At 46.2% G+C, this 16934-nt stretch overlaps 2 protein-coding genes across 2 annotated transcripts; both read right to left on the reverse strand.

Annotated features, from left to right (window-relative positions):
* Positions 1 to 11425: 11425 nt before the first annotated feature.
* Positions 11426 to 13132, reverse strand: LOC132383651 (late histone H2A.L3-like). Its single transcript, XM_059954847.1, has one exon. The coding sequence runs from the start codon at positions 12358 to 12360 to the stop codon at positions 11977 to 11979; it is 384 nt and encodes a 127-aa protein (XP_059810830.1). The 5' UTR covers positions 12361 to 13132; the 3' UTR covers positions 11426 to 11976.
* Positions 13133 to 13386: 254 nt separating this feature from the next.
* Positions 13387 to 13901, reverse strand: LOC132383652 (histone H2B 1/2-like). The gene has a single exon (XM_059954848.1). It carries the CDS (start codon positions 13759 to 13761, stop codon positions 13387 to 13389), a length of 375 nt encoding a protein of 124 aa, XP_059810831.1. The 5' UTR covers positions 13762 to 13901.
* Between the last annotated feature and the right edge of the window lie 3033 nt (positions 13902 to 16934).

Below are 16934 nucleotides of genomic sequence, written 5' to 3' on the forward strand. Positions count from 1 at the left end.
CAACTTGAAATTGGATAGGGAAAGAGTACAGTCTGACATAGCAGTGTTTCAGTGGAGTAAAGGTAGTAACAGTGGTGTGAGAGAGGAGTTGGCTAAAGTAAATTGGAAGGAGATGTTGGCAGAGATGGCAGCAGAGCAGCAATGGTGAGAGTTTCCGAGAAAAATGAGGGAGGTGCAGGATAAATGTATTCCAGAAACAAATAAATACTCAAATGGCAAAATAGTACAACTGTGGCTGACAAGGAAGTCAAAGCTAATGTCAAACCAAAAGGGAGGGCATAAAACAAAGAAAAAAATAGTCAGAATACAGAGGATTGGGAAGCTTCTGACACCTTACAGAGGGCAACCTAAAGAGGATAAAGATTAAATATGCAAGCAAGCTGGTAAATATTATCAAAGTGGAAAGTTGAAGCTTTTTTCAAGTATGTAAAACATAAAGGAGAGATGAGACTGGATACTGGATTGCTAGAAAATCAGGCCAGAGGAACAATAAAAGGGTGGCGGGGGGGGGATGAGATGGCAGATGAACTAAATGAGTATTTTGCATTAGTGGAAGTTACTAGCCGTGTGCCAGATGTTGAAGGGAGTGAGGGGAGAGAAGGGAGTGCAGTTATTATTATAAGGGAGAAGGTGCTCAAAAAGCTGAAAGACCTGAGGGTATATAAGTCAGCTGGACCAGATGAACTGGACCCTAGGATTCTGACAGAGGTAGCGGTAGAGCTTGTGGTGCCATTAGTAATTATCTTTCAAAATGCATTGGACTCTGACATGGTGCTAGGGGACTGGAAAATTGCAAATGTCATCCACTCTGTAAGAAAGGAGGAAGGCGGCAGAAAGGAAATTATAGACCAGTTAGTCTGACTTCAGTGGTTGGGAAGATGCTGGAGTTAATTGTTCAGGATGAGGTTATGGAGCATTGGAAACACAGGACAAGAGAGGACAAAGTCAGCATGGTTTCCTTCAGGGGAAATCTTGAATGATGAACCCATTGGAATGCTTTGAGATTACACGCCTGATAGATAAAGGGGATGCAATGGATGTCATATATTTGGACGTTCAAAAGGCCTTTGACAAGGTGCCACGCATGAGGCTGCTTACCAAGTTAATAGCCCATGGTATTACAGGAAAGTTACTGGCGTGGTTAGAACATTGGCTGATTGGTAGAAGGCAGCAAGTGGGAATAAAAGGATCCTTTCCGGTTGGCTGCCAGTGAGTAGTGGTGTTCCACAGGGGTCGGTGTTGGGACCACTTCTGTTTATGTTGTATATCAATGATTTAAATGATGGAATAGATGGATTTGTTGCAAGTTTGCAGGTGACAATAAGGGCAGGTACTGTTCAGGAAACAGGTAGGCTGCAGAAGTACTTTGACAGATTAGGAGAATTGGCAAGACAATGGCAAAGGAAATACAATGTTGGAAAATGCATGGTCGTGCACTTTGGTAGTAGAAATAAATGTACAGAGTATTTCCAAATAGGGAGAAAATCCAAACATCTGAGCAGACCAGCCTAAAGATAACTTGCAGGTAGAGTCGGAGGTGAGGAATGCCAAAGCAATGTTAGCATTCATATCAAGCGGTTAGAATACAAGAGCAGGGATGTGATGCTGAGACTTTATAAGGCATTGGTGAGGCCTCACCTTGAGTATTGTGATGAGCTTTGGCCTCCTCATCTAAGAAAAGATGTGCTGGCATTGGAAAGGGTTCAGAAGAGGTTCACAAGGGTGATTCTGGGAATTAAACGGTTACCATACGAGGAATATTTGATAGCTCTGGGTCTGTACTCACTGGAATTTAGAAGGATTGTGGGGGGGGGGGGGGTGGATCTCATTTCGAATGTTGAAAGGCCTAGACTGAGTAGATGTGGAAAGGATGCTTCCTATGGTGGGAGAGTCTAGGACTAGAAGGCACAAACTCAAGATAGAGGGCTGTCCATTTGAAACTGAAAAGCAGAGAAATTCCTTAGCCAGAGGATGGTGAATTAATGCAATGTATAACCACAGGCTGCTGTGGAGGCCACGTCCTTGGGTGTATTTAAGGCAGAGCTTGATAGGCTCATGATTGGACACGGCATCAAAGTTTGCAAGGAGAAGTCCAGGGAGTGGGGATGCAAAGGGAAAACAGGGTCAGACATGATTGAATGGGAGAGTAGACTCGACGGGCCAAATAGCCTAATTCTGCTGCTATGTCGTACGGCCTTACTCAGTAAATCCAAGAAAGACCACACCCAACAGGGTGGCCAAATCACCAATGATAGTAAGAGATTTGAAAGTAGCAGGGGAAGGGGAAAGTGCAAAATGATAGGAGAAGACCGAGGAGGTGTGGTGAAGCTGAGACCCGGAAAGGAGATTGGCAAAAGGGGTACAGAGCTGGAGAAGGGAAAGGATCATGGGACAGGAGGCCTAGGGAGAAAGAAAGGGGGAGGGGAGCACCAGAGGCAGATGGAGAACAGGCAGAGAGAGAGAAAAAAAAGGAAGGGGAGAAAAACTATATATATCAGGGATGGGGTAAGAAGAGAGGAGGGGCATTAACGGAAGTTAGAGAAGTCAATGTTCATGCCATCAGGTTGGTGGCTACCCAGCCGGTATATAAGGTGTTGTTCCAACCTGAGTGTGGCTTCATCTTGACAGTAGAGAGTTGAGTATCTCTTCCTATCTTTCCTTTCAGTTAGTCCTGACAAAGGGTCTCGGCCCGAAACGTCAACAGTGCTTCTCCTTATAGATGCTGCCTGGCCTGCTGTGTTCCACCAACATTTTGTGTGTGTTGATTGATTGTGGGAATCAGTTCTGTGGAGAGTTAAGTGAAGTTAAATAGAGTTATCTCCACTGGTTCTGGTTTAAGGTGACATCAGTGAATCTCTTTTTCTGGTAAACGAGTAGCCTGTAACTTCCCTTTCAACTTGGAGGCAATTTGATGTGGCAGAACCGACATGAGGCAGCGGGCCCGTCACAGAAAGTGAGGAAGACCCGAAGTACAGTTGATAAACTCCGGGCTGAAATGGAAAAGTCAAGTACAGGCCAAATCGAGGTGGCGGGGACCAGGCCCCAAATCGTATCAAAGCGACTGAACCCAATGTTTGGATAACGATTTAGACGCAGGGCCAGATTGAAAAGGTCAGGTTGTTCTGCCCGAGGCCAGGGACAAAAGATATTTAATGATAGGATCAGCTTGCATCTGAAAAAGCATAAACAATTTCAGAGTAGCCAATATCACAGTAACAAATTCAATCGATGAGAGTTGGGTAGTGGGTGTAGGACACAAGGATTTTGGTAAAGCTTTCAACAAGAGTCCCCATGGTGGGCTGATCCACAGCATGGAAGCACATGGCTCAAAGGAAATTTGGTAGAGTATATTCAAAATGCAGCTTGTTCAGAGAACACAGAAGGTAATGGTTGAGGGGTGTGATTCTGACTGGAGACCTGTGAACAGTGGGGCCCACAAGGAATTCTACTCTTTGTGAAATGATTTGGATGAAAATGAAGGAGGGCTGATTTGTTGGTCTGCAGAGACACAGAAACTGGTGCAGTTATGGATCGTGAGGAAAGTTGCCAAAGGATTCAGCAGGACATAGACCAGCTGGAAATGTGGGCAGAGAAATGAGAGATAAGTCGGTGTACTCTGGGAAGTCAAATGTCAGAGGATTTCTTTGGAATTCCTCTCCCTGTTGAAGCAGCTGGAATTATACTAATAGCATTTACATGCTCCACCTCAGGATGTGGGAGGTCAGGGAGTCAGTCAGTGTCCCTGATAACTTCACATGTCAGAAGTGCTCCAGTTGCAGCTCCTGACTGACTGTGTTAAGGGAATGGACAGACCTAGAGTTTCCATGATGCTGAGACCAGAGATTCAGTGAGTTGGTCACACCTGAGGTCAGGATGCAGACTGTTGTGTGACCATCACGACGGAAAGGGGAAGAGACACACGGTGCAATGTCTCCCTGTGGCCGTGACCCTCAGCAACAAGTACACTCCTTTGGATACCCCTGGGATGAGGAACCAGAGACAGCAGCCAGCCAGGTCGGTGGTACTGAGACCCCAGACCGATGCTCCGCGGGAGGAATGGTCAAGCAGAGCAGTGATGACAGCAGACTCACAGTACAGGGGATGTGCAGGAGATTCTGTGGCAGCCACAGAGATGACACGATGGTGCGTCGCCTCCTGGGTACTGGGGTCAGGTCCGTCTCAGACGTGCAGGATTTCCTAAAGATAAACTTCCCATTCGAGTCAGTTGTAAGGAAACCAAATGTCGGCATTCATTTCGAGAGGACTACGATACAAAAGCAAGGATGTAAGCATTGGTCCGATCACACTTGGAGTATTGTGAACTGTTTTGGGCCCCTTATCTAAAAAGCTACATGCTCGCATCGGAGAGGGTCCAGAGGAAGTTCACAAAAATGATCCTGGCAATAAAAGGGTTAATGCACGGGGATTGTTTGATGGCTCTGGGCCTGTTGTCTCTGGACTTTAGAAGAATAAGGGAATCTCATTGAAACCGATCAAATATTAAAAGGCCTAGAATGGAGTGGGGAAGGTGTTTCTGATGGTGGGGCCGCCTCGGAACACAGGGCACAGCCTCACAATACTAGGACAATACTGTTAGAACAAAGATAAGGAGCAATTTCCTTAATAAAGAGCAGTGAACCTGTGCTGCCTATGTCAGGATGGTGTTCATTGACTAGAGCTCAGCCTTTCTAACACATCATTCCCACAGTCCTGATCAATAAGCTACGGAACCTGGTCCCTCTGCAAATGGATCCTCGACTTCCTAACCAGAAGACCACAATCTGTGCGGATTAGTACCTCTCTGTTACACTGGCTGTTCTATTTATTATCAATTATTATAAATCACTATGAATGCACATTGCATATTTAGACAGAGACATAACTTAGATTTTTACTCCTGATGTACGTGAAAGATGCAAAACCTAAAGTCAATTCAAATATCTCCTTTTCTCTGAAGATCAACACTGCCCTGGTGCACCTCAAGGATGTGTGCTTAGCCAACTGCTCTCCTCCCTCTAAACCCATGACTATGTGACTAAATATAACACAAATGCAATCTAGAAATATGCCTCGTACAACCATTGTTGGCAGAGTCTCAGATGGAGATGATTGGACACACAGGAGTGGGATATACCAGCTAGTTGAGTGGTGTCACAGCAACAACCTTGTGCTCAATGTCAGTAAGACAAAACAGCTGATTGAAGGAAGGGTAAGACGAGGGAACATGAACCAATCCTCATAGAGGGATCAGAAGTGGACAGTGAACAATTTCAAGTTCCTGGGTGTCAATATCTCTGAGGATCTATTGATGCAGCTACAGTATAAAGAAGGCAAGACAGCGGATATATTTCATCAGGAGCTTGAAGATATTCGGTTTGTCATTTTAAAACACCCAAAAACAGCTGTAGATGTATTCTATATATATTATTTATATTATTTGTTTTTGCACTATTTTAATTTAGTTAATATACATATCCATATGTATACTGTAATTTATTTATTGTTTCTATATTAGCATGTCCTGCATTGAACTGCTGCTGCTAAATTAACAAATTTCCTGACACCTGCCGGTGATAATAAACCTGATTCTGGTCCTGACTTTGAATTCATCCCCACAGACGGATGTGACCAATTCATTGGGTATATTTAATGTGGAGGTTCTCGATTGTGGTGGGGGTGGGATAAGAGTGTTTGAGAGGGTTAAGAGATCTGTCATGATCTCTTATTCCTGGCAGAATGGTGCAGCAGACTGGATGGGCCAAATGGCCTAATTCTGCTGCTGTGTCTTCTGGTCCGATGGTCTCGGAGCAGCTGTAGGACATTTCAAAGGGAAGGCTGAGCAGCCGGACATCGTGGTGGACGGTGCATGTTGGTAATAGCAACGCAAGGATATGGAGGGTTGTGTCCTGTGCAGTGAATATAGAGAAATCAGACAGAAACTAAAAAGTAGTAAGCTCTGTATTACTCCCAGTGACACTTGTTAGTGGGGAGAGATATAGAGAGATACCAGTGATGAATGTGCGGCTCAGGAGCTGGTGCAGGGGACAGAGTGCCAGTTTCATGGATCAATGGGACATCTTCTAGGGATGGGAAGGCAGAAACTGTTCACTCCACAGGGTCTTTTAGGGAAGCAACAGTTTTCTCTGTCCTAAAACTGCACGGGATACTTTTGATGTGACAGGGTGGAGGTTAAAAGGGAATCTGAAGGGTGAGTTGATGGAGGTGGATAAAATTACGTGAGGCATACAAAGGTTAGTGAGACAGAGACTGTTTCCAGTGGTGTGGCTGTCTAAAGGGAATAGTTGTAAGGTGACAGGGGTGTAGTTTAAAGAGGATCTGAAGGGTAAATATTTGACACAGAGAATAGCTGGTATCCCGAATGAGCTGCCAGATGAGGTGGTGGAGACAAAGACACACAAAGTTTCTGTTGATGAACACTTCCCAGGAACCTGTCATTACTGTGTTCATCCTGCCCTGGTTTAACTCCACGGTGCTGGATCCATTGTTATTTTCCATCTGTATAAACGATCAGGATGAGAATGTAGTAAACTGGATCAGCAAGTTTGCAGATGACACCAAGATTAGGGGTAAGATGGACAGCAGAGGCAGCTAGAAAATCTTGATGTGGGATGTGGACCAGCTGGCAAAATGAAGTTGGTTACAATCTGGAACACACTGCCTGAGGGAGAGGTGCAGGCTGGTATTTAAGGAACATCTGGCTGAACATTTGAATCACTAGGTCAGGGTAGGAGACAGACCAAGTGCTGAGTTAGTGGAGACAGATTCTCGATGGTCAGTATAGACATGCAGAAACCACTGACTGTGAAAGTTCAGTGGGAATCTGGAACACAGAACTTCAGGATGGATTTACCTAAAACACTCAGAACCCAGGACAATGGATTTTTGTTGGACAAATATATTAATGCATTAGGGTTAATAGTGAATCAAACACCTCAAAAGGCTACCAAAATGCACCTATTCCCTGGGCACCAGTAACAGGACTTTAAAATGGGAATTTGGTGAAGAACACTGGTTAGTATTAGGAGAGATGGCGGACAGCTTGGTCACAAAGGAAGGGTGCAAATATCTTCTCAGAGGATAAGGGGTTCAGTGGAACAAGCTCACAGCTGAGAATGAAGGTAACAAACCCCACTGCAGTGGAGGACTGCTGTTGCCAGGGTTGTCCAGGATAGAAACAGACCCTCTGGCCCATCACGAACAGGGATGGGAAAGTGGGAAACTAATCCCATTTTCCTGCATTAGTTTCATATCCCTCCAGGCCTTGCTCACCTAAGTACCTGTGCATGTGTCTCTAATACTGTTACACAGTTCCCTGTATGTGGCATCGCAGAGAGACAGGGTTGTGTGTTCTACTTGCCTTATCAGCCAAAGAACTGCCTCTCATTAGCATTGTACAAAACTGTTTAAAGACAGATTTAAAGGGGATCTGAGGGGTACATACTTCACACAGAGAATAGCTGCTATCCTAAATCAGCTGCCAGAGGAGGTGTGGGGGCAGAAACCCACAAAGTCTCTGTTCATTAAACCTTCCCAGGAACCTGTCATTACTGTGTACATCCTGCCCTGGTTGAACCGCCCAGAATAGAGTCAGTGATTTATACAGAACTGAAACCGTCCCTTCGGTAAAACTCATCCACGCCGACCAAGTTGTCGACCTGAACTCGTCCCATCCGCCTGCATTAGGCCCGTGTCCCTCTCAACCTTTCCTATCCAAGTAACTGTGCAAATATGGTTTAAATATTGTACCTGAGGCAGAGAGCCGGTGCGGTGAGGCGCTGACAGACACTCACTGTTCCGTGGGCAGGATGAGGAGAGGCCGATTCCCACAGTGGAGCCGAAACCCAAAGTAGAGACCGACTCCACTTTACCTCAACCCCGTGCCCACCATCCCGGACCAACTGCCCGCCCCAGACCGGTCCCCTGGAAACGAGGATGGAGCCAGTATGACATGTTTGACATCATCTCATCACAGATCGGCATACACAACACGGTATCACGTGACGGTGTCCACAGTCCGGGAGACGGGCAGAGAGAGCTGTCAATCAATGGAGCCACTGAGAAACTGCGAGCATTGTAACAGAGTGGGTACAGAGGGGCATTTCCGGGTACAGTGACCCCACCCCACCCACGGGAATTGAGTGTGTTATAGACAGTAATATTCGCATTTTAATTTGACTCTTCGGTCTTATAAATATTTAATATTTATATTTTCTATACTTTTGTGTGGATAATCTTTTATAATTTGGGATAGAAAAACGTTGTAACAAGATCACTGAACCCTTCATGAAAACAGAACGTTACGGAAAAATATTGTCAAAGTCAACATTTTAATCCAAAGTAAGTTATTAGAAGCATAGAAAACCCACAGCACCAAGCAGGCCCTTCGGCCCACAAAATTGTGCTGAACATGTCCCTACTTTAGGAATTACTGGGCTTACCTATCAAAACGTCTCTGAAAAGACCCTATCGTATCTGCCTCCACCACCGTTGCGGGCAGCCCATTCCACGCACTCACTACTCCGAGTAAAAAACTTACCCCTGACATCTCTGTACCTGCTCCCCAGCACCTTAACCTGTGTCCTCTTGTGCAGCCAGTTCAGCCCTGAGAAAAAGCCTCTGACTGTCCACACGATCGATGCCTCTCATCATCTTGTACACCTTGGGCCTAAAGGAAACGTTGCTGACTTTGTCCTATTTTATCATGTGTCGCCAAGTAGCCCGAAAATACATCGAGTCCATCATCTTCCCGACCACTGAGGTCAGACTGACTGGCCTATGATTTCCTCTCTTCTGCCCTTCTCCCTCCTTCAAGAGTGGAATAATGTTTGCAATTTTCCTCTTCTCCAGGAACACGCCAGAATACAGGGATTATAGAAAGATTATTACTAAAACTGCCACTGTCTCTTCAGTCACCTCTTTCATAGCACTGGTGTAGAAAGTCCCGTCCAGCTGATTTATCTACCTTCAGATCTTTCAGTTTCCCAAGCAGCTTTTCCACAGTAAAGGCCAATTCACTCATTTCTGCCCCCTGATTCTCCTGAATTTCCAGCAGACTGCCAGTGTCTTCCACAGTGAAGACTGATGCACAATACGTATTCAGCTTCTCTGCCACTTCCCTGTACCCCATTACTACGTCTCCAGCATCATCTACTTTTGCCTCTCTTTTACACTTTGTATATCTGAACAAACTTCTGGTATCCTCTTTAATACTAATGGCTAGCTAACCTTCGTATTTCTTCTTATTCCTCTCAATGACTTTTTTAGTCGGTTTCAAAGTTTTGTAAATCGTATAACTGAGTGTCAGGGACGTCTCAGAGCAGCTACTGAACAATGTTCACTCAGCCAGAGGTGGTGGTTCACGTCGGTAGCAGTGGACAGGTAGAAAAGGGATGAGGTCCCCCAGTGAATATAGAGAGTTAGGGAACAAGTTAAAGAGCAGGACCTGAAAGGTGATAATTTTTGTGTTACTCCCAATGCTCTGTGGTAGTACGGGTGGGAACAGAAAGTTAGAGCAGATGACTGTGTGGCTGAGGAGCTGGTGCAGGGACCGGGTTTCAGGATTCCAGAACACTGGAACCTCTTCAGGTCCAGAGGTGACATTTACAAGGGGGGGGAGGGTGGTTTGCACCTTCACGGGGGAGGGGGGGGGGTCTGTATCATGAGGTTCATTGTTGCTCCCTGGAAGGGTTGAAATGAGATGGACAGGGGGATGTGAACCAGAACACCAGTCACTGAATGGAGAGATTGATGCCAAGTTTGATGCTTAATACTGTAAGGATGGATTTTGAGGCAAATCCTCATCGGACATGAGATTGTTTAAAGACAGCGGCACAGTGATTCAGGGCCAGTTTGTTCCTGTAAGGGGGAGGGTCCAGGATGGCAAGGTTCAGGAACCTTGGATGATGAGAGAGGAAGAAAATTTAGTCGAGGAAGAGTGAGAAGCATATGCAAGGCTTAGGAAGCTGGAATCAAACAGGGTGTTAGAGGATGATATTTAAAACACAGAAGGGAACTCAAGAACATTTGCAGAGTGAGAAACAGTGATGAAAAATCTCTGATGAGCAGGATTAAAGATAACCCCACTGCATTCTGTACATTCATTGTGGTGAAATGGATACCCAGGGGTGCACGTCCAACATAAAGCGTGGGTACACAGGTAATGGCAGGAACATTAACATACAGAAGGATGTTGGGTCCGGGCAGATTGGTTCCCTGAAACTGGGAGCACAGGTTGACAGGGTGGTAAAGCCGGTGTACGGCATGTTTGCCTTCACCGGGCAAGGCATTGAGTTCAATCACCAGGACATCATGTTACAATTTATAAAATGCTGGTTCGGCCACACTGAGAGCACAGTGTTCAGTTCTGGTCACCTCATTCTAGGAAGCATGTGGAGGTTTCGATGCAGGTGCAGAAGTTGTTAAGCAGGATGTCTGGAGGAGGAGTGAGGTGAGGAGAGGCTCGACATGCTGGAGCTTTTTCCTCTGGAGTGGCGTCAGCTCAGGAGAGATCTGACAGAAATTTATACAATTTTGTAGGACATAGTTGGTGTAAATAGCCAGTAATCTTTTTCACAGGAGAGAAATGTCTTCTATTAAAAGACATGTATTTAAGATCAGAGGAAGAAAGTGAAGGGAACAGTGATGGAGACTTGGAATGCACTGTCAGGGATGGTGTCAGAGGCAGAGAGCACAGGGGTATTTAGGGAAGTCTCAGACAGACAGGAATTTGGAGAGAAGTGACTGGTACTACGGTGCTGAAGAACTCGATCCACCCACCCCTCCCTTTTCTCCCTGGCACAAACCAAACTCAGAGCGACGCACCGGCTCACATAGGGAGTCTCTCGGCAGATCTGATCAAACTGACCCTCTCTTTCGGAAAATGTTCATTTATATTCAGAGGCCTGGGTGGACGAGTTTTTTTCAGTAAATACGGTCGGTTCCACAGGGTAAACGTACCTTTGTAGACAGTCAGAGACCTGTATAGTTGTGCCGCGGAGAGCATTCTGACAGGCGACATCTGTCTGGTGTGGAGGGGCTACGGCACAGCACCGAAAGAAGCTGCTGATAGTACCCAGGACAACTTTCGGGAGCGGTGCTCATAAAGGCAGCGTCCATTATTAAACACTTCCAACACCCAGGGCATGCCCTTTTCTCACTGTTACCGTCAAGTAGGAGATACAGAAGCCTGAAGGCACACTCAGCGATTCAGGAACAGCTTCTTCCCCTCTGCCATCCGATTCCTAAATGGACATTAAAACTATGGACACTACCTCACTTTTTAATATACAGTATGTCCGATTTTACATTTTTCAAAATAACAGTCAATAAACGTAACTGATTTACTTGTTTATGTATTATGTTTTATTTTATTTTATTTATTATTTTATAACTTTGTCTTCCAGGTTATGTATGACATTGCACTGCTGCTGCTAAGTTAACAAATTTCACGTTACATGCCGGTGATAATAAACTTGATTCTGAAATGTAAAACGCAAATGTTATTTTTCTGTGAGGCGATGGGAATCGCTCATGAAGCAACGAACAGGCGATGTTCCCGCCTTCTGCACACCGGAACGGCCCGGGGTCAACCCGCAATGTGGAACCCAGACAACGCGGTTCCACGTGATGAAGAGCGGAGTCGTTCAGTGATCGGAGATTAAATTCTCCCTCCCGGGGCTGACTCCGGAAGTTCATTTCACGACTCTGCGCCTAGTGAACCCGCTGATTCTCTGCAAGGGGAGAGAGCTACATTCGGTTGGCTGAGAGGGGAAAACAAGCCGGGACTGAAACGAACCGGTTTCTGTGCAGATTTATTCCGGTTTCTTTCGCGGAAGAAACATGTCGAGACACTGACAGACGCAGGATATCAAACACACGGAAAGCTCAGCCCTTCCACCGACATTGTGAGTGGCTCTGAAAAGAGCCTTTGGGTAAATAGATTCAGCTTACGTCGCTTCACTTACTGGCAGCGCCGGTTTTCTTGGGCAACAGGACGGCCTGGATGTTGGGTAACACACCGCCCTGAGCGATAGTCACCCCTCCCAGCAGCTTGTTCAGCTCCTCGTCGTTGCGGACGGCCAGCTGCAGGTGCCGGGGGATGATGCGGGTCTTCTTATTGTCCCGGGCCGCGTTGCCGGCCAATTCGAGGATTTCGGCCGTCAGATACTCGAGCACAGCAGCCAGATAGACCGGGGCTCCGGCACCCACCCGCTCAGCATAGTTGCCCTTTCTCAGGAGTCTGTGAACCCGGCCGACCGGGAACTGCAGTCCAGCCCGGGACGAGCGAGATTTGGCCTTGGACCGAGCTTTGCCAGCGCCGCCTTTTCCACGTCCAGACATTTCCACAGTCACAACTCTACTCTAACGAGAATGAAGGAGTGTTCACCCCGCCCCAACTCGCCCATTTTATACTTACTTTGAGAATGCAAACTGATGTTTGTGATTGGTGTGATACTGCTTATTCTCATTGGTGAAGAGAAATGCTCCAATCGAAGAACTGCCATAATCACCAATCAGCGGTCCGTAAAGGTAAAAGCGCGGAAAAATAACCGTCTCCTCCCCAAAGTGCACTGAAATCTGGAAAAAAGCCCGCCAAAAAAATAAATCTATTATTCAAATTTAATTTCAAGTTAAATCATTGCAGATCTGTTTTAAGATTGGGTCTTCGCATTTCCCTCTGTTACTGAAATCGGGCATATTTGATTTAAGTGTAGTTGATATTGGAGAATCTGGGAACCAAATTCTCTAATTCCTTTCAACCCGTAATGGAACCGAATAAAACTGACGCTCAGCTTGTGCCCGCGGTCGGTCACTGTATGAACGTTATCAGGTTATGGAAAACGGCTCTTCTCAAACTTTGTACAGCGTCTAGTCTGCAATTCTATAAAGTTTTTATATGAAAGAGCCATCACGAGGAAATCTGCAGATGCTGGAATTTCAAACACACACAAAATGCTGGTTGAACCCAGCAGGCCAGGCAGCATCTATAAACAGGACTGTCGACGCTTCTCCATATGAAAGAGCCATAATGTCTTTCAGGCTCGAGTTGAAATGAGATTCAGGAGTTACCCAACTGGAACCAATAAACTGCTGAAGCCGCAAATAAAACAACAACGGCAGCAATCCTCTGCTTGGCATGGATACCGAGTGGGACGGACTGATGGGGAAGGGGGAAGGGGGGCGGGGGGGGGAACAATTCCTTGTCAGTTCAGTGTGAGCTTATTACAATCGCGATTTAGTTCTTGTAGAAGTCACCAGACAAAGTATGTGTAATTTAATACCTAAATGCTAGTACAACTCTTTCATTGAAATTGTGAGTGGCTCTTAAAAGAGCCGTTGTGTTTTCGATCATCTCACTGGACAGCTTCACTTGGAGCTGGTGTACTTGGTCACCGCCTTTGTCCCTTCGGACACGGCGTGCTTGGCCAGCTCCCCGGGCAGCAGCAGGCGCACGGCGGTCTGGATCTCCCGGGAGCTGATGGTGGACCGCTTGTTGTAATGGGCCAGGCGGGAAGCCTCACCCGCGATGCGCTCGAAAATATCGTTCACGAATGAATTCATGATGCTCATGGCCTTGGAGGAGATGCCGGTGTCGGGGTGAACCTGCTTCATCACTTTGTAGATGTAAATGGCGTAACTCTCCTTCCTCGTCCTCTTGCGCTTCTTGCCAGACTTGCTCGCCGGTTTGGACAGAGCTTTCTTGGCGCCCTTCTTGGGAGCGGGTTTCGGTGGATCAGGCATTTCCCCGTCGGTTTCAAACACAATAATAAGCAGAAGCTGGCCGGAGCGCGGATTAAATAGGCAGCGCCCAAAGTGGTATGTTAATGAGGATGGGAACGCTGAGCATTTCCATTGGTTGTTTGGAGAAGGGAATCACCAATCGGAACGCTGGGGGATGGGAAGCGGCGCCAATGTGTGGCGGTTACCGCTGTCGTTTAATGCGGGAGGAAGTACAGAAGGGCAGAGACTGGCGGGGGTGCGGGCTGAAATTGAAAAGGGAAACGCAATTTTCAAAAGCAGAATGAAAATAAAATCAGATGAAATATTGTAAAATTAAACACTAAGCCGGTTAGTTCATGACACAGGGCAGGAGAACGAAAGAGAGATTTGGATATTTCAATGTAAAGTTCAAATCGAGTTTATGCACAAGCGAAAGGAACAACGGATTTGTAGCAACATCACAGACACATTGCATCAGACACAACATTGACCAGAAACACTGGAATTAAATATGAATTATACCAAAATATTCAAATAGACAGAGGACTATCAGAACAAAATCAAAATAACAAAGAGATTATGCAGGCAGTGGGAGAATCACCCTCTTGTGCTTCTTCATCTCGTCACTCTCGATTCAGAGTCACGCAACGCTGCCACTTTGATCTGGCCCATGCCTTCATTCACCAGGTCCAACACTTGCCTTTATTGGATCTTCCTCCTCCTGACACTAGTCATCGTGTTTGTGGGGCTGTGTGTCCCCTTGGACCCCTGGATTAGGTTTGAGGGTAGGGCTGGCGGATTTACATATGTTAAGAGAGATAAGGCTGTAGAGTTTAGTATGGTGAGATATGTGGGGCTACGGTGGATGGGGTAGTGTAGTGGACCCACACAGTGGCTGATGCCTTTCATTATCGTGGTTCAAAACCACTTGGCTTAGGGAATCGGGTGTGCAAAGGGACACATCATGAATAATACAACTTAGTGTCATTGGGTGTTTGGGGTCTTTAATCATGAGACAATCTCGCCCAGGCGACCCAGCCAGGGTGGATCAGGCCCGGTTTGTGTTTATCCCATGGAGCAAGATAACGAGCGGCGTGTAATTCTGCATGTTGCATGATTTTCAACCTTGTTACTTGGTTTTATTTTGACCATTTGGGGAATAGAATGTTCTGAGGCCTAGTAATCAGGCTTTACCTCCAAGTACGGTTCAACTTCCCTACTCTAAATTTACACCAGTCTTTATTTTGCATCTGTGTGCCTGGGATTGCATGGGTTAAATTAACAGAGTTTACTGCAGTACAAACTAGTGATTAATGTTGGGCAGATTGATCCATGATTCCAAAACGCAAAAATCTCTGAAATCCAGAAGTTTTTGTGCCTACGTGACATCACAAATGGGGAATTTTACCCAGGATTAAATGGCTTGTCTAATGAAGAGCGTTTTATGGCTCTGGGCCTCTATTCACTGGACCTTCAAAGAAAGAAGGGTTACTGAATTGAAACCTTTCAAATAGTGAAAGAGCTTGAGTGAGTGGATGTGGAGAGGACTTTTCCTGTGGTAGGAATGTCTAAAACCAGACCACACAGCTTCAAAATAGAGGGGAATCCTTTTAGAGTGGAGATGAGGAGGAATTTCTTCAGCCAGAGAGTGCTGAATCGGTGGAATTTTCAGCCACAGGCAGCTGTGGAGGCCAAATCACTGGGTATAGGCAGAGATTCATAGATCCTTGATTGGTCAGGGCATGAAGGGATACCAGGGAAGGCAAGAGATTGGGCCTAAATGGAAAAATTGATCAGTGATGATGAAATGGCAGAGCAGGTCTCAGGTGCGCTCTCACCAGGGCCCTATAGAATCCCAGTGAGACATCTGTATCCCTCTTCTCCACTCCTCCTGGATCACAGGACAAAATACTGTTTGCCTCTCTCATTACTTGTTGTATCTGCATGTTAACTCAAGTGATTTGTTTACAAGGACGCCCAGGTCCCTCTGAACATCCTATGTGGAAATGACTTTTACAGTTTGATCCTGGGAATGGGTGATCTTGTAGCGATGTGCTATACACAGCCCTGAAATAACAACACGCAGTCGGTAAGTCGTTTCGAGACTAGTTTATTCAAACTTCACGGCGCTGGCATTTAAATCCCTAGCGCCCGCCCTCTCCGGGCGGAAATGACATCGGAGGTGCATTACCAAAGTCTCTCCCCGCGCGCTGGCTATTTGTGAGCTGGTTCACCTGCGCAGAAAGTGGTCGCCACAATCTCACATTTCCCCACATTCTGTTCCATCTGCCCCATCCTAAATGATTCACTCTCCTGTCTACATCTCCCAAATCTTCTCACTACTGACACTGTCCCTCCCGCTCTACCACAGCAACAGACCTAGTCACTGAGTTATGCAGCACAGAAACAGGCCCTTCAGCCCAACACATCCATGCTGACCAAGTAGCCAAACAAAACCATTGTCAGTTACCTACATTTGGCCCATGTCCCTGTGAAACTTCCCTCTCCACAGTCCAAGAGATATTGCAATGGTGCCCCCCTATACCATCACTGGAAGTAGTTTGTTCCATGTAAACAGCACATTCTGTGAACAAAACCTGCTCCTCAGGGTCCCAGTTAAATTTTTCCTCTCTAGCTTCCAACTCCATGACCCTGGAGATAACAGATTCACTATTGACCGTATCAATGCCTGCCATTATTTTATAAGCCTCTCTAATGTCACATACACTCTGGAGAGAAAGTTCCAGTCAATACAGCCTCCTGTTAAATCTCTTTTGCACCCTCTCCAGTTTAATATCACCCTCTGATCACTGGGCAACTATAACTTTACGCCGTGCTCCAAGAGTGGTTTCCCCAAGGCTGGGAGAGCTGTAATGTGACGTCACGGTCCAGTGCCCAATACTCTCCCGATGAATGCAAGTGTGGCAAACACCACCTTCACCGTCCTGCCTACCTGTGTTTACACTTTGAAGGAATTCGATATCTGCACCCCGATATCTCTCTGTTTTACAGCACTCCCAGGGACCGACCAATACCCACGGCAGTTCTGCCCTGGTTCGTCAATGACAAAGGAACATCTCTTGTTCTTGTTTGTGGGCTTGAAGGGCCGAATGGACTACTTCTGCACCTATTTTCTATCTCACATTTATCTGCCATTACTCAAATCACTGACCTCATTGACCACCGTCCTGTTG

Source organism: Hypanus sabinus, chromosome 31, assembly GCF_030144855.1.
Source record: "Hypanus sabinus isolate sHypSab1 chromosome 31, sHypSab1.hap1, whole genome shotgun sequence".
Taxonomy (NCBI): domain Eukaryota; kingdom Metazoa; phylum Chordata; class Chondrichthyes; order Myliobatiformes; family Dasyatidae; genus Hypanus; species Hypanus sabinus.